A 24,097-nucleotide genomic window follows, 5' to 3' on the forward strand; every position below is an offset into this window, starting at 1 on the left:
CACACCCAGAGCGCTTCCACTTGCCAAGCTCGGAGCTGGAGGCAGCACAAGCTTAACCTCAACTTCCATCATGTCTGCCCCTACCTCAAATCCTTCCTCTAATATCATCACCACTGCCAACCCCAGCGGACTCGCAGAAGACAAAGACACAAATACGGCACCCGAAATCTCCCGCACGCTCGAAGCCGACCTCACGCTCCTCACGCAGCTCCTTTCCGGCACCGGTGGCGAATCGGCGGAGGAGGGCGAGGACGTGGTGGAACTCCTGCGGAGGCTCGAGGCGGCGGAGAACGTTGCGGACGGGATGGAGGAGAGGCTGGATGGGATCATGGATAGCCTGGATGATCTGCTGAACGATCTCGAGGCGCGGGCTGCAGGCGGGGTGGGGGCACAGGGAGAGGAGAGTGCGGTCGTTGTGGTCGAGGAAGAGGAGATCGAGATTGTTGCTGTGCCAGAGACCGGTGCCGATGCGGTCGCAGGAAAGGAGGAGAAGTAGGAGTGCGAATGCGGACGTCTGCGACGATTCTCTGCTTCGCATGGCGGAGGCTGGCAGTACGGCGTTGATGTGAGTGATATCTTCATCTTCTGCATACTCTTTCGAATAGAGCCCCGTACGTTCATGTACAGACCCCCAACACGATCCACAGGGCCGAAGTGCGACTTGCGCTTGGCGTCCGCTCGGAAGGTCTAGATTCGGGATGGACCAAAACACAATATTGCGGTACGACACTGGTCCTTCCCGAACGGAAGGAACGCAGCGCAACATAGGTCTAATTGGGGACGGACCAGCCCGACACGCGGTGCACACGGATTGTACGGTACGACACTAGTCCCGCCCAAACACAATCGCACGCCAACGTCATTAAATATCATACATATACGCATCATCCTAGGCTCTATCGCTATATACTCAAACGTATAGGCATCTCCTTGTCCATGCGGTACGCTGCTAGACTCGGGGGATCGGTATATGACTATGACTATTACACTAACACAGTCTCAGAAATTACATGTAGCATCGAGAGTCTACTTCTTCCGTCCTTGCGGCTCGCAGGCAGCCGCGGTGATATGTAGCTTACATACAATGGGCATCGTGCACCCGCTAGTTGCTGTCGTACCCCTTGGGGTTCTTCGTCTGCCAGTTCCACAGGTCCTTGCACATCGTCTCGAGGTCCTGCTCCGCCTTGAACCCGAGCTGCTTTTCCGCGAGCGCAGGGTCCGCAGTCAGGTCCGGGACATCGCCCCGCCTATTCGCATATTGTCAGTCACGCTCACCAGCAGCAGCTGGTACAGAAAAGCGCGCACCTGCGGCCGACGATCTCGTACTTGTAGTCAAAGCCGGTTGCCTTGCGCATGGCCTCGACGATCTGGAGCACGCTCATGCCTTTTCCGCGGCCAAGGTTGTACGCCTTGTAGCGCGCCTCCGTTGGGCAGTCGTCAAACGCCTTAGACTCGGGGGCGAGCGCGTCCAATGCGAGCAGGTGGCCCTTCGCGAGGTCGAGGACGTGGAGGTAGTCGCGCACGCATGTGCCGTCACTGTGGGCATATGCGTGAGTGGATGCGCATGGGATAAGAGGGCAAGCGGACGTACGGGGTGGGGTAGTCGTTGCCGAATACCTTGAGGTCGTTCGGTTCACGGCCGACCGCGATGGCAGCGAGGAGGGGGAAGAGGTTTCCGGGACGGCCAATGGGAGCCTCGCCGATGAGACCAGAGGGATGCGCGCCCGCAGGGCTATAGATGTCTTAGCATGAGCACCGCAATGAGGGTGATAGACTTACTTGAAGTAACGTAATGACAGCCCCCGGAAGCGCTGCGGTTCAGCTGTAGGACGTCATGTCAGATCTGCAGGCTAGCAGAGGGATGGAGCGGGGACGCACCAGAGCAGAGATCTGAGACGATCGTCTCGCACATGACTTTGGTCTTGCCGTACGGACTGTGTGCCTGCAGACGAGTGGTCTCGGGAATGGGGATGATCGGGGGCGTGCCGTAGACGGTGGCACTGGAAGAGTAGACGATACGTGTGCAGTCGAACTCGGACATGACCTGGAGGAGGTAGACCGTTGCGGCGACGTTGTTTTCGTAGTAGGTCAGGGGGATTTCGGTTGATTCGCCAACGGCCTTGTATGCCTAGACACACGGTTGCACTTGAGCGATGAAGGGCGTTGCAAGGAAAAGTGACACGTACCGCGATGTGGATGACGCCCCAAATACCACCCTTGCCATACTTCTCAAAGACCTTGCGGACCTGGTCACGCTGGGTGAGGTCGACCGTGTAGGCGTCGATCTCGGCGCTGTCCTTGTCCTGTGCTGTCGCGTTTGCGGGCAAGTTGTCGCGCGCGATCTGAGCAACACGTTCGATAGCCTTGGGGCTGGAGTTGTGGTGGTTGTCCACCGAGATGACCTTGTACCTCCGCGTTTCTTGGAGCGCAAAGATGACGTGCGAGCCTGGTGTCGGAGAGAGGTACGCGAGGGGTCGCGTGAAGGTACGAGATCCGCGACGAGGAGATGAAGGAGATGCGACAGGTTCTGGTCAGACACGGGGTCGCCTGTATGCAAAACATAAGGACTCGTGCGCACCGATGTAACCAGCGCCGCCGGTGACGAGAACACGCTGTACAGCTCAAGGGTCAGAACGATGAGGTCGCGCAATGATAACAAGACAGACTTTGAGAGGCTCAGACATGTTGAGTAGATGTGTGGAGAATGTGAGGGGAGTAAGTAAAACAGTGAGGATTAATAGTGCGGGGAGGGGTATTTATCGATTCCCGTTCGTCGAGATCGCGCGTACAGATCTCGCACTGACTGATCGCGGTCACCGCGGCCCGCCACCGCCCACCCTCGAACTTTTGAATTCCCGTTTTCTTGAGCGCCGGTGAGTTCTACTCCAATCGACGTGGTGCGCGTGAACAAAACCCACCTGCTCGACCGCATGTCTAGCTAAAGGCCTCGGCGATATGTTCTGACTAGTAGGATTCTGCAGCACAAGCCGGTGAACGAGGCCCGACTCGCCCCAGACTTCGAACAATGTCATCATGCCGCAGTACAGCTACACACAGCACCATGTGGGACCCGTCTCTCAGTTGACCAATCACCGTGAGACCCCCACCGCTACCCCGTAGAGAACTAGAAGGGCCAATGAGGTACTGGCCACTACCTGGCGTGAACTCCTTAAGCTGTTGGTGAGATGCTCGCGGTGACAAAGGACTTCCTCCAAATGAATAACTTATAGTACAAGTACAAAATTCCCGGATAATTCGAGTATCAGAACATACCACCCTGTCGCCGTGACCCATCTATGCCCTGCGGCCGCTGCCCAGCAGAGCTGCCCGGCCGATCCCTCGACCGCGGCGGGGGCGGGGCGGGACTACCACGCACGGAGCGACTGGAGCTCGTGCTCAACTCGTTCGTCGGGGTTTGGCTCCTGAACGACGCCTGGCTCGCCGTACGGGGGGGCGGAGCCGGAGAACGCAGTCTCGTTGCTGACGGAGACCTCCCAGGAGAAGCAGAGAGCGGCGTGGGCACTGAGAGTGCGGGGATCGCTGGAGGAGGGGGTAGTGCTGCAGAAGACGGCATCGGGGGCACAGCAGGAACTGGAGTGCGTGAACGAGAAGGCGTCGATGCGTAGCCAGGAGCGGGCGAACGAGAGCGTACGGGAGTCGATGCGGGAGTGTGGATAGGGTCGGGTGTACGTTCTGTGTGTGCGCGGTACGTGGGCGGGCGGGTGTTCTCTTTGGGCTTCTCGACAAGAAGACTGTCGAGGAGGAACCGGAAGTCGATGCCAAACTCCTCTAAGAGCTTCTTGCTCTGGACATGCGTGATCTGTATCGCCTCATCGATGGTGCGCGAGTCCACGTCCGAGCTAAAGACCTGTTTCCTGAACATCTCCGCGTATAGCTCAATTTGCGTCTTGGCCCATTCGACGAAACCTGCGAGGTGGTTAGCTCGTATTTGCTGTTTAACACGACTTGCGACTCACTACTGGCGACTTCATTCTCTCGGAAGCTAGCGAGGAACCAGTCCGCGGTATGCTTGATTCCGGTGAACACAACGGTGGCCAGGTCGCCGATGTACGAGCCTATGTGGCCCTCGAACGAGATCTTCCGCACGCACTTCTTGATCACGTCCGCTCGCGCGGCAAGGAACGTGCTCCTCGCCGCGGCGCCAGCCTTGAGCTTGACCAGCAGCCCGATAAGATGGACGACAACGCTCTTGCGGTTCGACGGAACAGACAGGCTCTGCAAGAGGGCTGCAGTGAGCGACGCCTTGAGCGGGGTCAACTTCGCTGCAAGCTGGGGCATCACCCCGAGCTTGCCCTCGCCCTCCTCGACGAGTGCGACAGCCTTATCCCACTCGCGCAGCGCGATCGCCACCGTCAGCTCGTCGGACCAGTCGCCGATCCAACGTGCGTCGCGCTCCACCTTCTCCTTCGCGCTGGAGCCCATGTCGCCAACTTTGCTCGCGAGATCGGTCATCCACTCCGGCATAGGCGGCATCCCAGGCATGCTTTCGCCTGGGAAAGCCATCGAGGCCCGCTACACACAGATGATCAGTCGAGAGAGTGGGCGATGGGATGTAACGACTCACGTCGCCCATCCACAAACTCTTCCGCCGTTGATGCTCGCCCTCCCGTTCCTTGCGCTTCTTCGCGGCAAGCTCTTCTGCGACATGTCGGAACTGCGAGAGAAGATTCTTCTTGTCCGCAGATATATCAGTCCGGTAGACGTGCGTCTCCTTGCCGTGCCTAATCTTGAAGACGTTCGTCATGCCTGCCGACGTCAGTCAGCACTGACGTCGTATGGGGCAGGAGCAAGGCACGTACTTGGGGTATCCTTCGTGTCGAGGACAAGCATCTCGTTGAGTGGCCAACACTTCTCCGCCACAAGCTTGTCACTCTCCGCATTGTTGCGCCGCTTTCGCTTCCGCGCGACCAGTACTGCATCATCAAGCAACACAAAGCGGACCGAGTGGTCGACTTTGTATGTTGCCGGGTTCAGTGCAACGATGTTGTCGACCTCAGTGACAATGTGCCTTCCGGGAGTCGTTGGGACAAACTTGGAGGAGCCTTCAACCTGCATATGCAGGTTCTGCATCTGGTTGGCGTAGAGCACGCGAAGATCCGCGATTGACGACCGCACGTTACGGCGACGCTCTACAATTCGCGTGTTCGTTGAAGGGCCACAGACACCACAGGGAGAGACACACACCTGCCACAGAGGCAGAATCGTCGATATGCAGTAGCGATGGCATTCCCTTCCACTCCGCAAGGGCCTCCTTGAACTCGAGCATCTCATTCTCCAGGGTACTGACCTCCTTCGAGACTAGCATGAACTCTGCATAGCTGGAGCATTGATGTCAGACACGCAGTGTCCACACATGAGTCAGTCAAACGACGCACTTCTTGAAAACGTTCCGCTGCAAGTCGACGGCAACCCCGTCCTTCTGACCCTGCAACGACGACTGCAGCAATCGAAGCTCAGACTCGGTCGAGTTCGCCAGTTTCAGCTTGAGGTCTGCCTCAGCCACGAAGATAAAGCATCTCCCACACGAGAACAGTGAGCATACGCACAAGCATCCGGATCGAAGTTGTCCTTATCCAACAACTTCAGTTCAGCAGCCCTCGGGTCCTCTTGCGGCTCTTCCGTCAACCTCTGCTCCTCCTGGCTCTGCTGCCTGTACGATCCCTCGCGGAGTCCAATCGGCAGTGAAGGCACGTCGGGGACCAGCGCGTCGCTGGGCCCGGAGATGTTTGCCCACCGCGTCGACATCCGCTTCTTCATCTTCTCCCCGACGCGCGTCGCTCGCCGTTCCGGGTCGCGCGCAGCGGGGTTGGGCTTGCGTATCGTCCCCTGGCGTGGCGCGCCCTTGGGCCGCGACTCGGAGGGCTTGCGGGTCCGTAGAGACTGCATCTCGGATCGTCGTCGTCAGTACGTGTAGGACGTAGTACAAGTTGTATCGCCAGCAGAGGCAAGGTTCAAGCTTCAGAGGCCAATTTCAAGCAGCTTTAAGGCCAGGAGAGGAACACAGAATTACACAAAGGAGATGGGCATGGATCAAGTTGAAGCAATACAGTGTCGCAACGCTCGGTATTGCACCCAGTGCGCTAGAGGCCGGCGCCTACAGCATATGGCCGCTAGGCTGGCTTGTTGCTGCCTTTGTCCAGCTCATCCTCCGGTTCTTGCCAGAGTTGAGTCGCAAAGTCTCCGCAGAAGTCTAGGTATGAAGGGATGCAAGGCGAATGAACACTACAGTCAATCACGGGATGACTCCGCGATTGCACAGGACTTTGAAGGGTCTGTCCTTGACGTCGAGTCTTGAGCTCTGAATCTGAGACCTGAAATCGATAGAACCTCGACAAATGATGCATGTTCATCGCACCGGAACGATATTGGGACAAAATATGGATAGGCTACAACCCAGAATACACTGCAGCACAGCGTCGGCGAAGCTACCGCTCCTCCATCTTGACATCACCTTCTGCATCCTTCTGCGCATGAGCTCCATCGCCATTCACGGCAGCCTGAGGTTCCGTACCCTCCGGCTTTGTGACCGTCGACTTCCCACCATCAAGCGACACGGCTGGGGGCAGATCTCCAGCGCCCGCCGGGGCGGCAGGGCTCGCGGACGCCTGTGCCGCTGCCTCCGCGGCAGCCCTCTCGCGCTCCTTGTCAATCTCCTGCGCGAGTGCAAGGACGTCGCCCGTGCCGATCTTCCCGAAGTGTTGAAGATACAGGTCCCGGGCCATTCGGAGGGCAAGCCAGGCCCAGCGATGCTTGTTCTGCGATCGTCCATGTTAGCAATGTTCGACCAGAAACCAGAACGCACAGAGGGGCGGATGTGATGAGTCGTAAGCTTACCTCTTCGTACTTCATGAGCTGCTCGTCTGGGGGCAGCACGATGGGAGCCGGTTCGGTCGCTGGGGTTGGTGGAGGTGCCGGCGTAGGAGTGGCTGGCGCGGCAGGCGGTGGGTTCGGCGTGGAGATACGAGCAGGTGACGCCGCTGCGCTCTCGCCGGGCACGGGTGTCGTTCCAGGCTTCGCGGGCAGCGACGGGTGCAGCGGCGTCGGCGTACCCGGCGCCTTGAGGCCATCCTGTGATGATGCAGATGCCGAACTGGGCAGGACCGTACTGGCTGGAGTGGGAGTGGCGACCGCCGGTAATGAGAGGCCAGGCGCGGGGGCCCCCTCCTTGAGCGCGGCAGCCTTGGTGCGGGCCTGGGCGATGCGCTCGGCCTGCTTGGTGAGCATCTTCTTGCGCATGTCAATGCGCGCATCTTCCTGCTTGATCTTTCGGACGAAGTCTTTGACGTCTCCAGGTCTGCAATGGACGCGGCTCAGCACGAGACGAGACAACAGAAGTATATGAAGCACTCACTGGAAGGGATGTTGGAGGTCGTACAGGTCCCTGTAGCCCATCTCCCAGATCTCCGTCAGCGGTGCGCTGCCGTAGTGGTGCGGCCACGGTTCTGGGTCCATCCGCATCTTTTTGCGGACCCCCTCTGTCGCTTCCTCCAGCCCGACCTTACGTTTCTCCCCGTTGACATCGATCTCCTCGCTCCACGGTTCGCGGTCGAACGGGGTGCACAGTTCGTTCTTCCAGCGGACCCAGTTCTTCTCGCGCTCCAAGATGGTTTGGACTGTCTCGGCGAAGGCACGTCCATTCGGAGCGGTCTGTCGTAGCTCCTCTGTGGCGCGAGTGATTGTCTCCTGGACCCACTGCGCATCTGCAGCTTCGAGCGTGAAGTCGATCTGCAGCGAGCGATTACGTGGGGAAGACCACGTCGCCTTCGCGGTTTTGGTGAATGTGAGTAGATGGTGGAGTAGAATGAGGAGCTGGAATAGGAACTGTCGTCTGAAGTGCGTGTCTGAGATCTGTGGGGTGGTTAGCACGATGTGTGTTGGATTCGTGACTTTCGTACCTCCAGATCGAGCAGCTCTGGACTGGTCAGGTACTTCGCGAAGTAGTATTCGCTCTTCGCCGAGCTTTCCGTAGCGCCTGGTTCCCGCTTTCGCTTCAACGGACCTGACGAGGATGCATGGTTGGACTTGCTGCCCATAAGAGCGCGGTCCTTCGCAGTGGCCTCCTTGATGATAGGCAACACCTTCGCAACCGCGTCCTTAAACTCGGTAAAGGTTTGCGGTTCCGCAAATAATGGCGGCCGCGATAAGGGTAGCTGGAGAGACCAGAAAGTATAATAGAACTCTGCGTAGACTGAGCATAATGGCTGACGAGAAGCAAACGGACATACGCACCCTCTTTCTCCTTGCGCTTCTTCTCCGCTGCGGCATCCACGGCGTCCTCCACTTTCACTTCGTCCACATCCATCTTGTTCCCTTCCTCCTGCTTCTCCGCTCCACTCACAGTATCCTCGTCCTTCTCCTTCGCCACCGGCCCATCCCACACTGGCCCATACTCGCCCCTCAAGTTCACTCCGCTCCTCTCTCCAAGAGGGAATACGCGACTGAGGAATGTGAGGATGCGCCCGCAGAACATCGTCGTCGCGCCGGTGTTGGAAAGCCGGCGGAGGAGGTCGTTGAGGGTACGGAGGAGGACGAGGGCTTTGCCCTTCTGCGGGACCATGCCCTCGGTAAGGCGGCTCGCGTGCGCCTCAATCCAGGAGAAGATGTGCGAGCAGGAGGATATGGTTTGCGTCTCGAGCAGGTCTTGCAAGACCGTGAAGGGGAAGGCTTGGTCGCATGCGTCTGGGGTGTCGGGCCATGAGGCTGAGATAGACGTCAGTATAAGCGTGGAAACGCACCGTGTTCTGTAAATGTGAGGATGATGTCGAGCATGTCATTGAGTTGCTCGTAGTAGTTCGTCGTTGGGTCTTTGAGGGCTTTCCCCTCCGTAGCCTGCACGCCAGTTAGTCCGTTCATATTGTGCGTCAGCCGGGTGTTACTCACAGCCAAGTCAAAAACCTCCTTCCTCAGCACGTACTCCCATCTGTTCTTCCAACTTTCCGGGTTCGCGTTGGCTTGCGTCTGTGACAGTGTGCGTTCCACAAGCCCGTCAAGTATAGGTTTCTCGAGCGGACGCGCGGGCAGCGTGGCGAGCAAAGACTTCAAGCTATCTTCAATCGCTTGCATCTCGCGCAATCATTGAGCGAAGCAATTTCGGGACCGTAGAACGAAGAAAGTGGGTGGACGATGGGGGTTCGAACGAAGAGTCGTTGTCGCCGCCACAAGGGAGTGGGCATGGCAGGCGCCCACCGGCGAACGCGACGCGCGCTTGAGTCCGACCCTTCTTGACCCGGACCGTTCCTCACCTACGTATACGCCTTGCCTATACATCCATTGGACCACTTGAACCTCAGTATCGTTATTCGCAGAAGACTAATACACAAAAGACTGAGACGTGGGCACTGAAGGTGGTTGACTTGTCATTGAGGCTTATCCGGGAACACGGTACGTTGTACATCATCGGAATTCAGAAGTTACAGAGCAGGTATATGCGCATGTCTCAAGGCGTGAACACAAGCCTCTCCCCGTCGTTCTCCATAACACCCCACGCCTTCTCAATATCCTTCAGCTTCTCCACCCTCAACTTCGGCGGCGGTGCCTGAACCACGAAGGACAACATCTCCGGGAGCTCATTGTTGAGCTCATCAAAGCCCCATGCTCCTGGACCAGCCCCGCGGATGGTCAGGTTCTTGCTCCTGAGCGCGGCTCCAGGGAGCGCCATGTCGGGACCCGTAACCGTGCCAATCTGGACATACTGCAGCGGGCGGCGTTGGCGCGGGAGGGTGGAAAGAAGGTGCGCGACGAGCGGCCCATAGAGGTAGTCGAGGATCACGTCGACTTCGCCCAGTTGGGAGAAGTCGGTGGAGGTGACGGGGTCCCCGATGATGACCTGCACGTCGATGTTCGGGACGGCGGCGAGCTTGGTAGCGTTGCGCGCAACGCCGATGACCCTGGTCGCGCCGAGCTTGCGTGCCGTGGCGGCCGCGATGACTCCGCTCGCGCTCGTCGCCCCGACGATGAGCGCGGTCCAGCCCTCCTTCGGGAGCTGCGTCAGGTCGACTCGCGTCTTGAGCGCCATCCAGCTCGACATTGCCGGGTTGACCATCGCCGCGACCATCTCGGGTTTGGCGCCGTCGGGGAGGTCGAAGACATAGGACTTCGGGACGTTGACGACCTCGGCGAAGGAGCCTCCGCCCGTGCGGAGAGTGATGAAGTAGACGAGTTTGCCCTCTGGGATGGTGGTTCCGACGCCATCAACACCGAGGACGTGCGGGAGGGGCCCGGACGTGTAGTGCTTCCCGGCGGCGCGAGAGCGGACGAGTTGGTGCACGCCAGTCGCGAGGACGCGGATCTGGACGACACCGGATTCCGGGAGGGGTGAGGGAGGAGCGGGGAGAGCGGTATATGTGGGCGGGGAGCCCCAGGAGGTAACTTGGGCAGCGTTGATTGTCTCGGACATCTTTGGAGTGCGAGTAGTGTGAGTGATGATGTTGAGCGTGAGTGTCGTTTGAATGGTGTGCTGGGCTGACTTGGGTTGACCAGGAGCACACCTTGTCCTTATATACTGGGCAGAAGACTGGCCAACACGATTCCTGTCTAGACTCATGCACCATGCTTCGTGAAGTCATCATGAATACTTTGCTGCTGCAGATGCAGCGAGTATGGCAGAAGTTCGGGTGGCGCTTCCCGAGTGTTCGGCTTCTCGCCGTGCGTACGCCGGCGTCCCCTAAACAGAGATTGACGATGACAAACGCAGCTCACGTCTGCAATTGCATCCACCACGCACGCCAGATGTGGCCGTAACCCGTCCCTGGCGTAAACAAGCGTATTTGCACCTGCGTGACGCGAGGCGGTACGTGTCGATCTTGTCAGTACACATAGCAGCTGCAGTGAATGGACTAGTGGAGAGGCTGCGGCCGTTCCAATCGCACTCGGTCCCGAAAGTAACATTATCATCAAGATCTCGCAATTGTACTCGAGGCGAACGACCCGTCGGCGAAGGGGCAGGGTGAGTAGGACTAGTGCTATGACGAAACACGCACTCTCATTACTCAGTGTCGAGAATACGAAACTGTTCTCTCATCATGCGTTAAGTACACTGCCGGACCACTGTTTTTGCACAGGGATCAGCTCTCAGACTATGTGAATGAGGTCTCCAATCGCCCGCATCGTCTATTCTTCTTCATGATCACCGTGCTCAACGATTGGGCTTCAAGGTAAACGTCACAGCACCTGGGCGCCAAACAGCACCCTATCTTCGCGCGAACCTCGTCGGTCGTTCCTTGAGCTCGCCCACATTGACCCTGAACGTCGTATTTTGCCCGCAGGCGTTGTAACCCATGTCCTCTTCACCCCCACCTCCTATCATCGCATATTTCACCAAGCCAGTGCCCGAGGCTAGTGTTTCTAGTGTGGTTATGATCTATCATCCTCTGCGCAACCATCTCTTCCTCTCGATCCCTGTTCGCAAATGTCCCCTCCCAGGTGGTACTCAGAGTGACCATCCTTGCATGCCATTCACCGCTGTCTGGGATGCCTGTCATATCATGACTGGCAAGGAAGGAAAGCTCGCGCGCGATGCCGCTGGCCAGGAGGTCGTCCAGGCGGACCTTGTGGTCGGAGGTCGCTATTACTACATCGTCGATGATGGCTGGACGGTCGACTATGGCATCTTCTACTCCTTCGACGCATGGGTTCCCCCTCAGCGCGAGCAGGTCCCCGATCGCTGGTTCACTGATGTCTATCCGCGATCCAGACCACCGAGTCCAACTCAATACGTCTGGGAAGATGTGTCAGGAAGAAGTGTCAACACGCTCCGCGAGAAGGCTAGGGATCAAGACGGAGCGTGCAGGTTGTCGGGCTTTGAGGACCCAACCGAAGCTGTTCATATCGTACCAGAAGCCTACCGGAGTTGGGTGAGTCTCTTCTTTGCACGATATGGCTTGGATTCTCACAGACTGTTCCAGTACTACATACGCCAGATCTACATACAACTCTGCGATTCTAGGCCTATGCCACGGACCCTCGCAGGTGTTGACACAATTCACGACATACGCAATTACATTACCCTGCGGACAGACCTCCACAAACGGTGGGACGCCCACGCCTTCGTCTTCATCCCCGTTGATCGGCATACCATCGCGTACTATATCTCAAGGCGCCCCGATAGGCAAGCTACCGACTTCCACTGTGCTCAACTCGACACGCACAAGCGGACGGACGGATACCTGCTGTACATCCGCTTCGCACTCTCTATATTCGAATGCCTCATGAACCCCGGTCTATTTGAGTCTCATCCGAATTCTTCGCCTGTCTCGATTCCCCGTTCGTTACCGTTCAAAGCATCCCCAACGGTCTGCTGACCTCCTTCCCTTCTAGCGACCCCTGAGGAAGGCGAGATGTCTGCTGGAACTGGTCTTCCCCGCGCTGCCGGCCCGTCTGAAGCAATGGGATTTGATCCTGATGAGGGCATGGATGACGTTACGGCTGCGAAGCACATCATTGACTGGTACAGCGGTGAGTCTTCTGAGTCAATCTACATCTTGATGTCCCCTGACCTCAGGCGATGTAGACGTCGAGCGAGAGGACCTTCCGGCCGATCTAGCCTGGGCTTGGCGGGATCTCATTGACGACGCGGACGATGATAACCCAGACACGGAACGATTGAAGCGTGAGTGGCTGGAACGGCAACGAAGACAATTGCGTGAGTATAATCCAGACTCGGATTCGCATGAACTCGTGCAAGATAGTGCTGTCGGCAGTCCGGATTCTGGCCGACACTCACAGTAGTTTTCTTGGTACGTAGATTCGAACGCTCTACTGTGTTCATGAGTTCAGTGAAGTACTCACACCCCTCCTCGTGATGTATCTAATATCATCGGTCTATGGCTATCTCATCGCCTACTACATCACCCCTGGGCCCGAACTCCAAGAGGCCGAGTTCCACCGCGCTCGGCTGAACCCGCCTGAGCTTTCGAGTATCTTTTGCTCCGACCTCCTGCGCGGTGTGATTTCGTAAGTTCTCCAGGATTCCTGTTTGAACTGCGGGACACAGCCCGTCAGTGCGAAGTCCAACCGTAACGCGTCAGTATTGAGGTATGAATGACATACACACTATCGAACCAGTACTATTGAGTAGCATCCATGAATGGGACTCGTGCCCTACCCTCTCCGCGAGGTGGGCCCATCACCGGGATAACGCCTCAACGGCTCCTGGTGTCCCTGCCACTCGCGCCTCAGCCAGTCCATGTCCCGCTCAGCATCGCCATCAGCAGCGGCATCCAAGTACCTAGTCCAAGCAGCCGCGAGGTCTGGCGGAAGCTCTGAATGATCGACATCTACAAAAGCACCCGGGCGTCAGGTCAGCATCATGCTAATATCGTATCAGTGGTGACTGAGTGGTCAGAAACCACCCCAACTTGACCACACACTCAAAGGTGACGACCGACCTTGAAACCAGCCAATGATGTCCAGGGCACTATGACTCTGAGCGGCGTCGTCGTCGTCGTCCATCACCGCGTCGGGCCGGGGGTCGAATCCCTCCAAGGCAACCGGTAAGACTTCCTCCGCTAACTCGACCGCATCAACGTCAACCGCGTTCGCCCACTCGGCCGAGTATTCTGCGCCCTCGCCCTCGTCACTGCCCTCCGGACCTCTGTCGATATGCATCCGAGTCTCCGGCCTGGCGACACGTTCAGACCTCGGGTGGGCCGGTATCGCATCCCGGACGTCGGGCACAAGCTCGCCGAAGACCGTCAGGGCGAAGCGGATGTATAGCAGGTACCCATCTAGCCTTCCGGGCGGGTCGAGCCGCGCACAGTGGAACTCGGACGTATGCCATGAAGTCCGACTCGGATTTGTTGACTTGCCCATCGTCACGGTCCGAGTCCTGCACGGACGTTGTTGGGACGGGGATGAGGACGAACGCGTGGGCGTCCCACCGGGTGCGGAGATCGGTGCGGAACGTGAGGAGGTTGCGGAGGTCGTGCACGAGGTCGGGTCCGTCCGAGAGAAGGTCCGGGATGGGCTGTGGGTAGCTGAGTTGGCGGACGACGTCCCGCCGCTGGTACTGCCCAACGGAAATTGATCAGTACTTCAAACAGCGTGTTAGAGGACTCAGGGAAATCAAACCAACCCAGTAGCTGTACTTGCTCGGAACGACGTACGCAGCCTCGACTGGTACCTCGAAGCCCGACAACGCGCATTTGCCGTCCGAATGTCCACGACCTTCTCGCACAGCGTGCTCTCCTCGCGTCCCTCCACGCCATTCCAAGTGCGCATGTCTGCGTACCCGGGCCTCACACGGGGATATACTGCAGTGAACCACCGCTTAGGCACCCGCTCGCGCGGCGGAGGTACCCACTCGTCAAAAGAATGAAAGATCGGATAGTCCGCTCTCGGGTCGTTCACGTCATGGATGTAATAGTACACGCCTGCATCGACGAGGCCCGAGCGGACGTCGACAGAGTCATTGCCCTCACTGTCCCGCGAGAGTACACCTTGTTCTGAACCTTCTGATGCAGCCCCTGTGACGATCGCACATGCGTCGAGGACAGCTGTGAGCGGGATGCACCCGTCGGCGCTTCGGCGGTTGTCCGGGAGGAGACAGTGACGGACGGGGAGATTGAGGAACCGCACGTTGCGGAAGGGGTGGAGGATGTGGATGCGCGAGGGCAGCTCGGCTAGGGGTACTTCTTTTTTGAACGCGAGGACTGCTGGGGCTGGAGAAGCCATGGGGACCTGGAGGTGACAAGTATTAGTACAGTACCAGTAGGAAGAGAGGGATGGGATGGGAGGCTGGCCGCTGTAGAACGACATGCGCACTGCAGACGGTGGCGCAACGCCACCTGCCGCCCCTATCTCGACGCGTGTATCCGTCGGCGATCGGGCGCAAGTAGAACAAGTAAAGTCCTTGGATGACTATGGCTACATTGCGGGTGTCTAACGTCTACGACAGCGTATGCAGGATGGCAACAAAAGGTCATTGGAGTCCGAGAATATGCGGGAGCGCGTTTGTGTCCGAGATTTCAAGTCCGTGTATCATGCGCACGCGAGCGTGATTCGTAACATGGACAAGTCGTGTGTGTCCACCATCAGTCTGAGTCTAGGAGAGATTGAAAAAGTCCTGTGTTAGTCGCCGTCACGTCCGTCACTATCCTCAGGCTGAGGCTCATCCGCAGGCTTGCACGCGTGCATCAAGACGTCCAGGAAGACGTCGCTCCAGTCGATGCCGCTCGTGATCGATTTCTCCTGTACCAGCGAAAAGCCCTGTTTCAACAGCTCCGCGTCGCGCAGCTACCATATACATCACATGTCAGTCAATCGTTTGGCCCGACAGGAACTGTGTGACAGAACACAGGAATAGACACTCACGCGGAAGCAGTCAAAGGTGACGTCTAGGCGGGTCACGTAGAGATTCGTGCTACTCACGGGGTAGTTGAACGTGCGGACGAGGTCGATCGGGAAGTGGAACAGGGACGAGAGCAGCGACCTGTATACCGGACCACCAAGTTAGTCTCATGAACATCTAAGCAGGAGATAGTTCCTGGCCAGTGAGATGGACAGTTCTGGGCTGAGTATATGCGGAGAATGCGAGTAGGAAAGCGTGACTTTGCGTTTCAGATATGAAGACTCCGCAATGCGTTCCATTCGATGGTGTTTGTGAATGCAAGCACTACACTTGTCTGCCTGTACGCTGGTGGTCATGCGGCGACATACAACCACACCCGGCAAAAGACGATACACCAACCAGGAGACTCTGGCGCCGGGTGTACTTCCGCTTGGCGGAAGTACTGACCATCGTGGGGGGACCCAGACGCCGTACCAGGACTCAGAAGACCTTGCATCATCCGTGAGGACCTGAAGCTCTGCCAGCCGATGACTTGGCGGCGCATACGAGAACTGAACCAGAGGACAGAAGTCCGGCAAAAGAAGTTCATTCGATAGACCAATCAAGAAGCATTGGCGTAAGGACATGGTCACGTCTGCCCGAAGGGACGATGCTCATAAACCCGGGAGATAGGATGACGTGTAGAAAGGCGAAAAAGCAGACATAGAAGAAGACTCACGTGAACCCCGAACGCGGAGCGACACATTCAAATGGAAAGGGCACATGCACCCAACGGCACTCCTCCGCGACGAGCGCAAGGGAGCCGCGGTCGCGCACCCAGTCGCGCCGGATCTGCGAATCGATGCGCCCAAAGGTGTATATGCGGCCCTCGCGGTTGTTGATGTGCAGCCCGCGCGCGAGCACGGCGAACGACATCTCGTCGTCGTCGTGGGCTGTGAGCGGCTTCGTGCAGTACTTGCTGTCCTCGGCCTCATCCTCATTCTCGCATGCGTCCTCGTCGTCCGACGTGCCAAGGCCCTCGTCCTTTCCTGCTTCCTCGTCCGGGTCCGCCGCGTTGAGCATACAACCGGGCTTCGTGTACCCCACTGGCTTCTCCTCCGGCCGCTCCGACAGCCCTGCGAACCTGAACGTCGTCCGAAACACGTCCGCCCGAAGGACCTCGCCGGTGAGGAACGTCCCGACGAGGTTCTCGCGCAGGCGCTGGATGAAATACGGCGTCTCCGTGCTGCGGTGGACGCGGATGCGGAGCCCGTCGATGGTGATGTTCGCCCAGGGCCCGGCGGTCTGGCGGAAGAAGACGGGAAAGAACCAGAGGATGGTCTCGAGGCTCGCTGTGGAGATGTCGCCGGTCGTGGAGGTATAGAAAATCGAGTCACAGGTGAGGGTGCACCAGCGCGGGTTGGAGGCACTCGGGAGGTGGAACCGCCAGGTTAGGGATGCGGCCGTGAAGGTAAAGGTGTACGTCTCGGAGAAGACTGTTGCCTTGTACTTGATATCGTAGGCTCCGAAGAGGCTAAAGCGACCTATGGAGAGCTTGTGACCGTTGATGGGGCGGTCGAGAACGTAGGAAAGAAAGACGAAGAAGGACGAGACGAGGATGGTATAGGCGAAACGCAAAGAAGATTGGGGTATATCCATGGCTTGTCGAGAGTGGTCTGTAGCCAGGATCTAGTTCAGATGTTGTGCAAGTCGAGGGAGGGGACTATGAAGTCGGTGGCGGCACTGTGAAGCTCCACGACAGGAGGCTGTCAAACTACATACGCTCACCCAATATATCGTCACTATCGATCACGGAAATGAAGTCTATCCGTTCAGACGAGGGCCGGATCCAGGTACTCTCTTGCTCTTGCTCCTCCCATGCGCAGACTCCAGAGCAAGAATAACCCTCGGCGTGGACGCCGTCACTCGAGCATTTTGACATTGTAGGACATACCTTCATCCTGCCGTATATCTAACCACCCTGTCGACACGATCTGAACCCGCTCCCAGAACGCTGCCCGACCATATCCATCTGTACTCGACGCGACTCTCAGCGAACGGCAGTGAATCTTCTTGCCAGATATTTTGAGTACGTGCGGGCAAGGGCCTCTTGACTGTAGCGGACTCTTCCAGCTGCAAACATGCAAATCATAGTTTTCTATATCGCAGCGGCAGCATAAGACAAGTATACAGGGAGCCATTCAAGCAGAAGGACACCAGTGGCAGCAGTCGGTCATCGTTCAAGGTGAAAGTGAGCAAGCGCCCAAGACCTTTGTTGTGCGGCATGGAAATGGGCTCGATTGGTACCTTTGACCAGGACCTTTTGGTCGCTGCGACGAGCCTGCTCGTTCGCCAGCCTCTATCCTGTATACCTCCTTCTTGATATACCCGTCTTGCACGCCGCTAGCTCTTGCCATCCTCGCTACACATCTTGCTGTCGAAACGAATTCCGAAGACCTGCACGCCCCGCTATGTACGAGCTGAAGCTAGAACGTCTCATTGTCTCCGCTCTTGTATTCCCAGAGCCACAGAGTGTCCTTGTCGCGGTCATCTTGGTGCTCATGCCTACTCTTATGATCTGTGTACGTCGGTCAACAGTCGGCTGGATGCGCGCGGCCTTGCTGATAGCTTGCAGTATGCCTATCCGTCTATCTGTGAACTATGCCACTCCTTCAATCCATATCGTCACTTGTGCAGAAGTATTGGATTAGACCCGCGTCCCCCGCACTCTCCGGAACACCACCGCCCCATACCTGAGCACGATGCGGACTCGGTGCGTCATCGTGCTCATTATACCAAACAACCACTTCCAGCTTGTTAAAGCATGAGATCGCCTTGCTAGGAATGCCACGAGCTTCTCACGAAGGATAGTGCTCCACATCCTCCCGAAGACGCAACGGTCGCAACATCCCTCGGGGTGAGTACTCTTTACGTACGCCACCATCCAACGCACCAACGCTGACGTCTCCTTTATCCTCTGTCAGCACAATAAAGTGCCTTCGTCTCCGGAATACGTTGCGCCAGAAGAATGCCACGAAGCGCTATCAGGGGCACCCGCTCCCGAAGACGAAGCTCCTCGCTCGGTCGACGCCTCTCCTCTTGAGCATGAGCGTAGCCCGGAGGAATCGACGATGCCCCTTACTGACGACACCGATGGCTTCGCTGGAATTTCCCGTCCAGCCAACGAGATCGCTGGCGCTGCAGAGACTGCCGGCTCAGCACCGTACGACACTCCCTCTATCCACCCAGAAGCTGCGGAAATCAGCCCCGAAGAGTCGGAGCTTTTCGAGCCTACCCAGACCGAAGTCGTAGAGCTGGTCGAATCTGCTATCATACCGGATGAAGCTGAGGATGAGAGTACTGAGCCGATCGGGTCCGCAGTCGCACTGCCGACGCTCCCTCACCCTCCCGAGGAAGCTACTTCTGGTTCTGAAGCGTCTCACTCGGCCAGTGTGCCGCCCTTCGATGGAGACGGCGCACTCTCAGTATCGGCGTCGCTCACCGAGACATCTGTCCCGGAAGATGAAGCAACCGAGCCCCAGCCTGAGCTGGATGCGGAGGTGAATGCTGATGATGCTACTGAGGGCAACGCGCACATCATGCAGTCCGCGTTCCTCGTCGACGGTCCTGACGACTCCGGCGAGCACTCCAGCGCAAGCATCCTCGCCAGTTGCCGTCCAGGCACTCCGTTAGAGGACGGCGATGAAGACGGCGACGCGGAATGGACATCTGTCGACCGCGCGGAGGGACGGACACCGACGACGCCCGTCGAAGCTCCAGCTTCTGCGGTCCTTCCCGGGCCTACGAGTGTGTTGGACAAGTCTGCCGTGCGGTCGCACGCGGGCGACCTGGACGTCGCTGTGGCCGGCTCCGTCGTGCTACTGACGGAGAGCGAGTACCTCCAGTTCGAGGTCGGGGACTCTCGAGCACAAGCGGAACCTGCCGCAAGGGAGGCGGAGAATGCAGACTCCACGACCACGTCCACCGCCTCGACTTCTACCACCATCGAAATCTCTAAAGTCAAGCACACGCCCGCGCCCCTCGACTTGACAGAGGACGTGCACCCAGGCCAACACCATTCGCAACACGAATCAACGGCATCTCCTAGTCGGGATCCTTTAGCTCTAGACCACGGTTCTCCCACGTCGCCAGCGACCCCCGGACGGCGCGTGCATACCCCAGACCGACCTGACTGGGCTGTCGCACCTAATTCGAGTGACGCGGACGGGGCGGCCCCGAAGAAGGCGAGGCGGCATAGCTGCGACCACCCCGACTGGGCAGTTGCGCCCGTCGGAGACCGAGATCCCGAGGGTGCTAGCACGCCGTCGAAGAGGAAAGGCAGGAAGAGTGAGAGCGACAGCGCTACTAGTAGCGTGACCGGTCTAGGAGGAGCGGCTTCGTTGAGTGGGAGTGGGAGCGGGAGAGGGAGAGGGAGAGGGAAGAGGCGAAAACACCGGGGCCGGCACTCGCGGTGACGGTGGATGGGGCGTGACTCGTGAGTATGGTGGAGTGGAACGCGGGTGTGGCTGGCTGCACCTGCATGATGTGGATGGACTGTCGGACTGCTACTCGAGGGCTTGCTGCTGGGTAACCCTCTTGTGTATATGTATGTGCCTCTGTATCTATAGTGTTCACACTTCCTATATGCAACGACATTTGCTTATGCTATGACATTGAAACTCTTGATCCTTGAAGCCCGAAGCTCTGCACGGCGTGCTTCAAACGACGAGGTTCAATCGGCAACATTGAACTACTTACGAATTCCTGCCACGCAAGTACCAAAGGATGCTTTCAGACCACAAAATTGCTAAATTCGATGCAACTTCTACTTGCTCAAAAAGCAGGGCTTCCTTCTGATCATTGAGTCGGCCCAGGTTCGAACTGAGGACCTTCTGTGTGTTAGACAGATGCGATAACCAACTACGCCACCGACCCTTACTGTGATCTGCAAATGTATAATCAACTCACGCCTTGACCAGGACAGGGATATCGCCAGGCGGACGTTCTGGGTGTGACATCATCTCGAGTCGCAGACGCCAAGCTGACTTAAGCGCTCAACACCTTGTTTGTCCAAGAACGTCTTCGCATCCAAGTTCGACCCACCACAAAGACCAGTCTCTCTTCGTTCACCCTCCTCGACCGCCAGAGTTGTAGCCCGTGAGACTATCGTGAGTGCCTGCAATGGAATACTGCCAACTGGCTCCGATTGATGCTACATAGCGATCAGGTCTGTCCTCGTCAACCGAACGTCGTCTTATTCCCGCCTGCCTCGTGTTCCTATCCATGTCTGCTTCATCCCCGCTGGATACGAGCGCTCTTCCTATCATCGCTTCGTTCTTCAAGCCATTGCCTGAGGCTAGCCCTTCTGGCTTCGTTGAGATCTTTCATCCTCTTCGCGACATCATGTTCCTCAAAATCCCTGTTCGCAACTGTCCCCTCCCGGGTGATCATCAGAGCGACCATCCTTGCATTCCACTCACAACTGTTCTGGACGCCTGCGGTATTGTGACTGGCAGGGACGGAGTACTCGCGCTCTACTACGGCGACAGGCAGGTCGTGCAAACAGACCTCGTTGCGGCGAATCAGTACTACTACGTCGCCAGCAAAGACTGGCAGGTTGACTATGCCATCTTCCACTCCTTCGATGACTGGGTCCCTCCCGAGCGCCAGCACGTCCCCGATCGCTGGTTCACGTCTGTCTATCCGCGCGTCCGATCTTCGGAGTCAACCTACTTTGGTGGAGACTGGGATGGGGTGTCCGGAATGAGTGAAAACACGCTCCGCCTCAAGGCTAGGAGTGAAGACCAAGTGTGCAAGTTGTCGGGCTTTCCATTCCCACTCGAGGTTGGTCATATCGTACCAAAAGCCCAGGGGTATTGGGTAAGTCTCATCCTCGCATAACATGGCATGAATTCACTGACTGCTAGAGTCAGTATCACGCACGCGAGGTCGTCCGCCAGCTCTACGACCCTGTGGCGATCCCGGGGAACCTTCAGGGTGCTCAATCAGTTCACGACATACGCAACTACATCACTCTACGGACAGACCTCCACAGTCGGTGGGACGCCGACGCCTTCATCTTCGTCCCTGTCGATGGTTATTTTATCGCTTACTACATCACATCTTGCCCTGAAGTTCAAGCTGCCGACTTCCACTGCGCTCGACTCGTCACTCCCCAACGGATGGATGGATATCTATTGTACATCCGCTTCGCACTCTCTATATTCGCACACGTAGCCCCCAACCGACTGTTGCGTCATCCGCAGTCTTCACCGCTCGCGAAGCCGCCATCAGCACTGTTCAAGGTATCCCCGACAGTCTCCCAACCTCCTTCCCTTCCAGCGACCACTGAGGAAGGCCAGACGTCCGCTGGGGCTGGTCTTAGCCAGACCGTGGGTCCATCCGGAGCTGATCCCAGTGCGGTCATGGATGACGTTACGGCAGCAAAGCACATCATTGATTGGTACAGCGGTGAGGACTCTTCTGAATGAACCTGCATCCTATGTCTTCTGATCTCGGATGGTTTAGACGTCGATCGAGGAGACCTCCCGGCCGATCTAGCCTGGGTTTGGCGGGATCTCATCAATGACACCGAAGATGATAGCTCGAATTTAGAACAGTTGAAGCGCGAGTGGCTGGAACGGCAAAGGAGGCAATTGAGTGAGGATGGTAAACATTCGAATGACATCGTGCAAGTCATTTGATGTCGGCAGTCAGGACTTATAACGGTAGTTTTCTTGTGACTTGTACGATGACCAGCAGCTTATAACGGTAGTTTTCTTGTGACTTGTACGATGATCAGCAGCTACACACATCAAGCAGCTAGAGGCACCTGTCTCCCCGGTGCCTCATGCGTATTATGTTCAACGCGTATGTCCTCTGAAACAGGGATAAGTCGCGCAGTGAGTACATCATGTAACTGAGAGTCGGTTGCAATCCCGGAGTGCGGGCTTCACGCCTGCCTGTGCCCGTCGCCTCTGTTGCTGCTACACCGTCGCAATCACTCCGATTCTCGCGTACTTAGATATAAACACAAAGAATATCTGTTTCTGACTCGAGCTTCGAAGTGTCACCTGGGCCGATCCCCTTGAATGTTCAGTACACGGTACCGAGTCGGGAATGGGATGGAATACAAGCCAAAGGCGTTAGCTCAAGCATCGAATGGATTTCAAGCAAATAGAAGTGTCCATAACAGAATCGCAAATGTCCCTTTTTTCTCCCCTAAACTTCACATAGCCTCACCCAGCTACGTGCGGTTTGCACGAGTGCCCATCCACCCACCAGCGTGAACATCACCCACCTGAACATCAGCCGACAACATCGAAATTCCCGAAGCCACTGACAACCTCTGGTTTGCCGCAGCAGGCGCAAGCCCCCTTGGGTCCGCGAACGGGTCCGCCGCCTTCTTCGCAGCTACAGGCGCGACCGGGTCCACGAACAGATCCAACATCGCGTCCGAGCTCAGACTCGAGTGTCCCTTGCCTGCGCCATCCACGACCGTGCTCGACGCCGTGGTGCTCACGATCGTCTCCCGCATGTACGGCTCCGGGGCGCGTGACGTGTCACTCGGCACGGGGCGGATCGGCATCCCGCTCGCGGACGACATTGAGAGGTAGCTCGGGAACATCTTGCTCCTGCTCACTGCGCCTCCAGCGCTGACGAACACCATGTTTGGGGGCGGGGCCCCCGCTTGCGGAGTTGATGCTGAAGTGCGGCGAGTCGGGAATGATGAAGGGCGAGCAGGCAACGTAGGCCCATGTATGGTCCACGTGTGGCTCGTCAACGGACGCGGACGCAGAAGAAGAGGAACATGAGAGCGGTGAGGACGACAAGACCTCCCAGGACACTGCCAATGATCCCGCCCATCATCGCCGGTAAGGTCTTCTTCCTGTACCGATTTGTTTGCAAGAGCTGTGTTCCGAATGAGGGAACGTACGCAGCGGTGGTGGACACGACACTTGCAGTGGGGAATGACTTCGATGTGAACACTATCATGCTCGTGCGGAGCTCAAAAGTCATGAAAGTCTTACCATCGAACACGATCATTGGAATCCCAGTGCAGAACGTCGATAGACTCATGATCGTGGTTGTAACGGGAGCAGCGGTAGGTACATTGTCCGCTGCTGATTGAGCAGCCGCTTGCTGTACACCAATGATACTGAACCATGCTCGTCAGCGTACAGCTGAACACAAGACATAAGATACTCGCCTCGCTGTAGCCATTGGATCGCCGCAAGCCGCTCCTGTTTGCCCCCGTGTTCTCATTCGCACCGGTGTTGCCAATTCCCTGACTCCCATTGCCCGTTGTCATTTCGGGTGCTTGCATTGTTCATAGTCCCGGCATCAGCAATCCCCCAAAAGTCTGGACATCTGCAAACTCTGAACCATGACAGTTCAGATATTTCAGATGGTACTGTTAGGACTATGCGCACAAGTCGAACTCCAAAGGGAAGTCCGAAGTCCGAAGTCCGATAGTGCACGGGAATGAAGACTTTGGCGAAGTTATTGACCAACGCCCGAAGAGTCGTCGAACTGTCACATCCCGTGCCCAAGTCCGCCCTGCCGCCCCTCCGACACAACCCCGACCCGACTACCCCTGAACTCTGCCCCTTTCCCGGCTAATACTTCACCACCCCTGCTCCTTTCCCTCCTGCCTTACCCGGACTTCCGCCCGGACTCCGATCACCCCCGACCCCCGCTCTGTCATCCGATCATACTATGACATTTGTATCCGCCGCCTATACTTACTAGTCCAGTTTATTTGCTTCCGCTCCGTCATCTCCGCAGTCCGCCTCCTGTCTCTACTCCTGT

General features: G+C 57.4%; 8 protein-coding genes and 1 non-coding gene across 9 annotated transcripts; 3 read left to right on the top strand and 6 right to left on the bottom strand.

The window, feature by feature from the left end:
• Positions 1-70: 70 nt before the first annotated feature.
• Positions 71-496, top strand: L226DRAFT_565444 (uncharacterized protein; the record flags this gene model as incomplete). Its single annotated transcript, XM_067683800.1, has 1 exon — positions 71-496. The coding sequence occupies one exon, from the start codon at positions 71-73 to the stop codon at positions 494-496; it is 426 nt and encodes a 141-aa protein (XP_067543512.1).
• A 284-nt stretch (positions 497-780) lies between these two features.
• On the bottom strand, positions 781-9,173 carry L226DRAFT_549463 (UDP-glucose 4-epimerase). Its single transcript, XM_067682681.1, has 14 exons — positions 8,902-9,173; positions 8,757-8,850; positions 8,251-8,700; positions 7,917-8,200; positions 7,373-7,869; positions 6,856-7,315; positions 6,576-6,776; positions 2,579-2,612; positions 2,187-2,446; positions 1,879-2,128; positions 1,780-1,822; positions 1,592-1,732; positions 1,306-1,536; positions 781-1,247 (listed from the first exon to the last, which is right to left on the bottom strand). Exons 1-14 carry the CDS (start codon positions 9,082-9,084, stop codon positions 1,103-1,105), a joined length of 3,273 nt encoding a protein of 1,090 aa, XP_067543513.1. The 5' UTR covers positions 9,085-9,173; the 3' UTR covers positions 781-1,102.
• Positions 9,174-9,400: 227 nt separating this feature from the next.
• On the bottom strand, positions 9,401-10,417 carry L226DRAFT_529067 (GroES-like protein; the record flags this gene model as incomplete). Its single annotated transcript, XM_067679521.1, has 1 exon — positions 9,401-10,417. One exon carries the CDS (start codon positions 10,415-10,417, stop codon positions 9,458-9,460), a length of 960 nt encoding a protein of 319 aa, XP_067543514.1. The 3' UTR covers positions 9,401-9,457.
• Positions 10,418-11,297: 880 nt separating this feature from the next.
• L226DRAFT_607970 (uncharacterized protein) lies at positions 11,298-12,976 on the top strand (the record flags this gene model as incomplete). The annotated part of the gene is made up of 5 exons (XM_067685871.1): positions 11,298-11,873; positions 11,925-12,282; positions 12,337-12,474; positions 12,530-12,628; positions 12,801-12,976. 5 exons carry the CDS (start codon positions 11,298-11,300, stop codon positions 12,974-12,976), a joined length of 1,347 nt encoding a protein of 448 aa, XP_067543515.1.
• A 143-nt stretch (positions 12,977-13,119) lies between these two features.
• On the bottom strand, positions 13,120-14,691 carry L226DRAFT_607971 (uncharacterized protein; the record flags this gene model as incomplete). Its single annotated transcript, XM_067685872.1, has 4 exons — positions 13,120-13,295; positions 13,407-13,639; positions 13,776-14,026; positions 14,089-14,691. The coding sequence occupies 4 exons, from the start codon at positions 14,689-14,691 to the stop codon at positions 13,120-13,122; spliced, it is 1,263 nt and encodes a 420-aa protein (XP_067543516.1).
• Positions 14,692-14,872: 181 nt separating this feature from the next.
• L226DRAFT_498164 (uncharacterized protein) lies at positions 14,873-16,945 on the bottom strand (the record flags this gene model as incomplete). The annotated part of the gene is made up of 4 exons (XM_067677653.1): positions 14,873-15,252; positions 15,331-15,448; positions 16,026-16,265; positions 16,389-16,945. The coding sequence occupies 4 exons, from the start codon at positions 16,943-16,945 to the stop codon at positions 15,088-15,090; spliced, it is 1,080 nt and encodes a 359-aa protein (XP_067543517.1). The 3' UTR covers positions 14,873-15,087.
• A 906-nt stretch (positions 16,946-17,851) lies between these two features.
• On the top strand, positions 17,852-19,985 carry L226DRAFT_42373 (uncharacterized protein). The gene is made up of 4 exons (XM_067674610.1): positions 17,852-17,866; positions 17,984-18,069; positions 18,129-18,203; positions 18,271-19,985. Exons 2-4 carry the CDS (start codon positions 18,049-18,051, stop codon positions 19,759-19,761), a joined length of 1,587 nt encoding a protein of 528 aa, XP_067543518.1. The 5' UTR covers positions 17,852-17,866; positions 17,984-18,048; the 3' UTR covers positions 19,762-19,985.
• A 162-nt stretch (positions 19,986-20,147) lies between these two features.
• L226DRAFT_t10 lies at positions 20,148-20,221 on the bottom strand. Its single transcript has one exon. It is a non-coding gene; the product is annotated as a tRNA-Val (tRNA).
• A 2,311-nt stretch (positions 20,222-22,532) lies between these two features.
• On the bottom strand, positions 22,533-22,955 carry L226DRAFT_565453 (uncharacterized protein; the record flags this gene model as incomplete). Its single annotated transcript, XM_067683801.1, has 1 exon — positions 22,533-22,955. The coding sequence occupies one exon, from the start codon at positions 22,953-22,955 to the stop codon at positions 22,533-22,535; it is 423 nt and encodes a 140-aa protein (XP_067543519.1).
• Positions 22,956-24,097: the final 1,142 nt, after the last annotated feature.

This window comes from Lentinus tigrinus, assembly GCF_003813185.1.
Source record: "Lentinus tigrinus ALCF2SS1-7 unplaced genomic scaffold L226scaffold_1, whole genome shotgun sequence".
In the NCBI taxonomy this organism is placed as follows: Eukaryota; Fungi; Basidiomycota; class Agaricomycetes; order Polyporales; family Polyporaceae; genus Lentinus; species Lentinus tigrinus.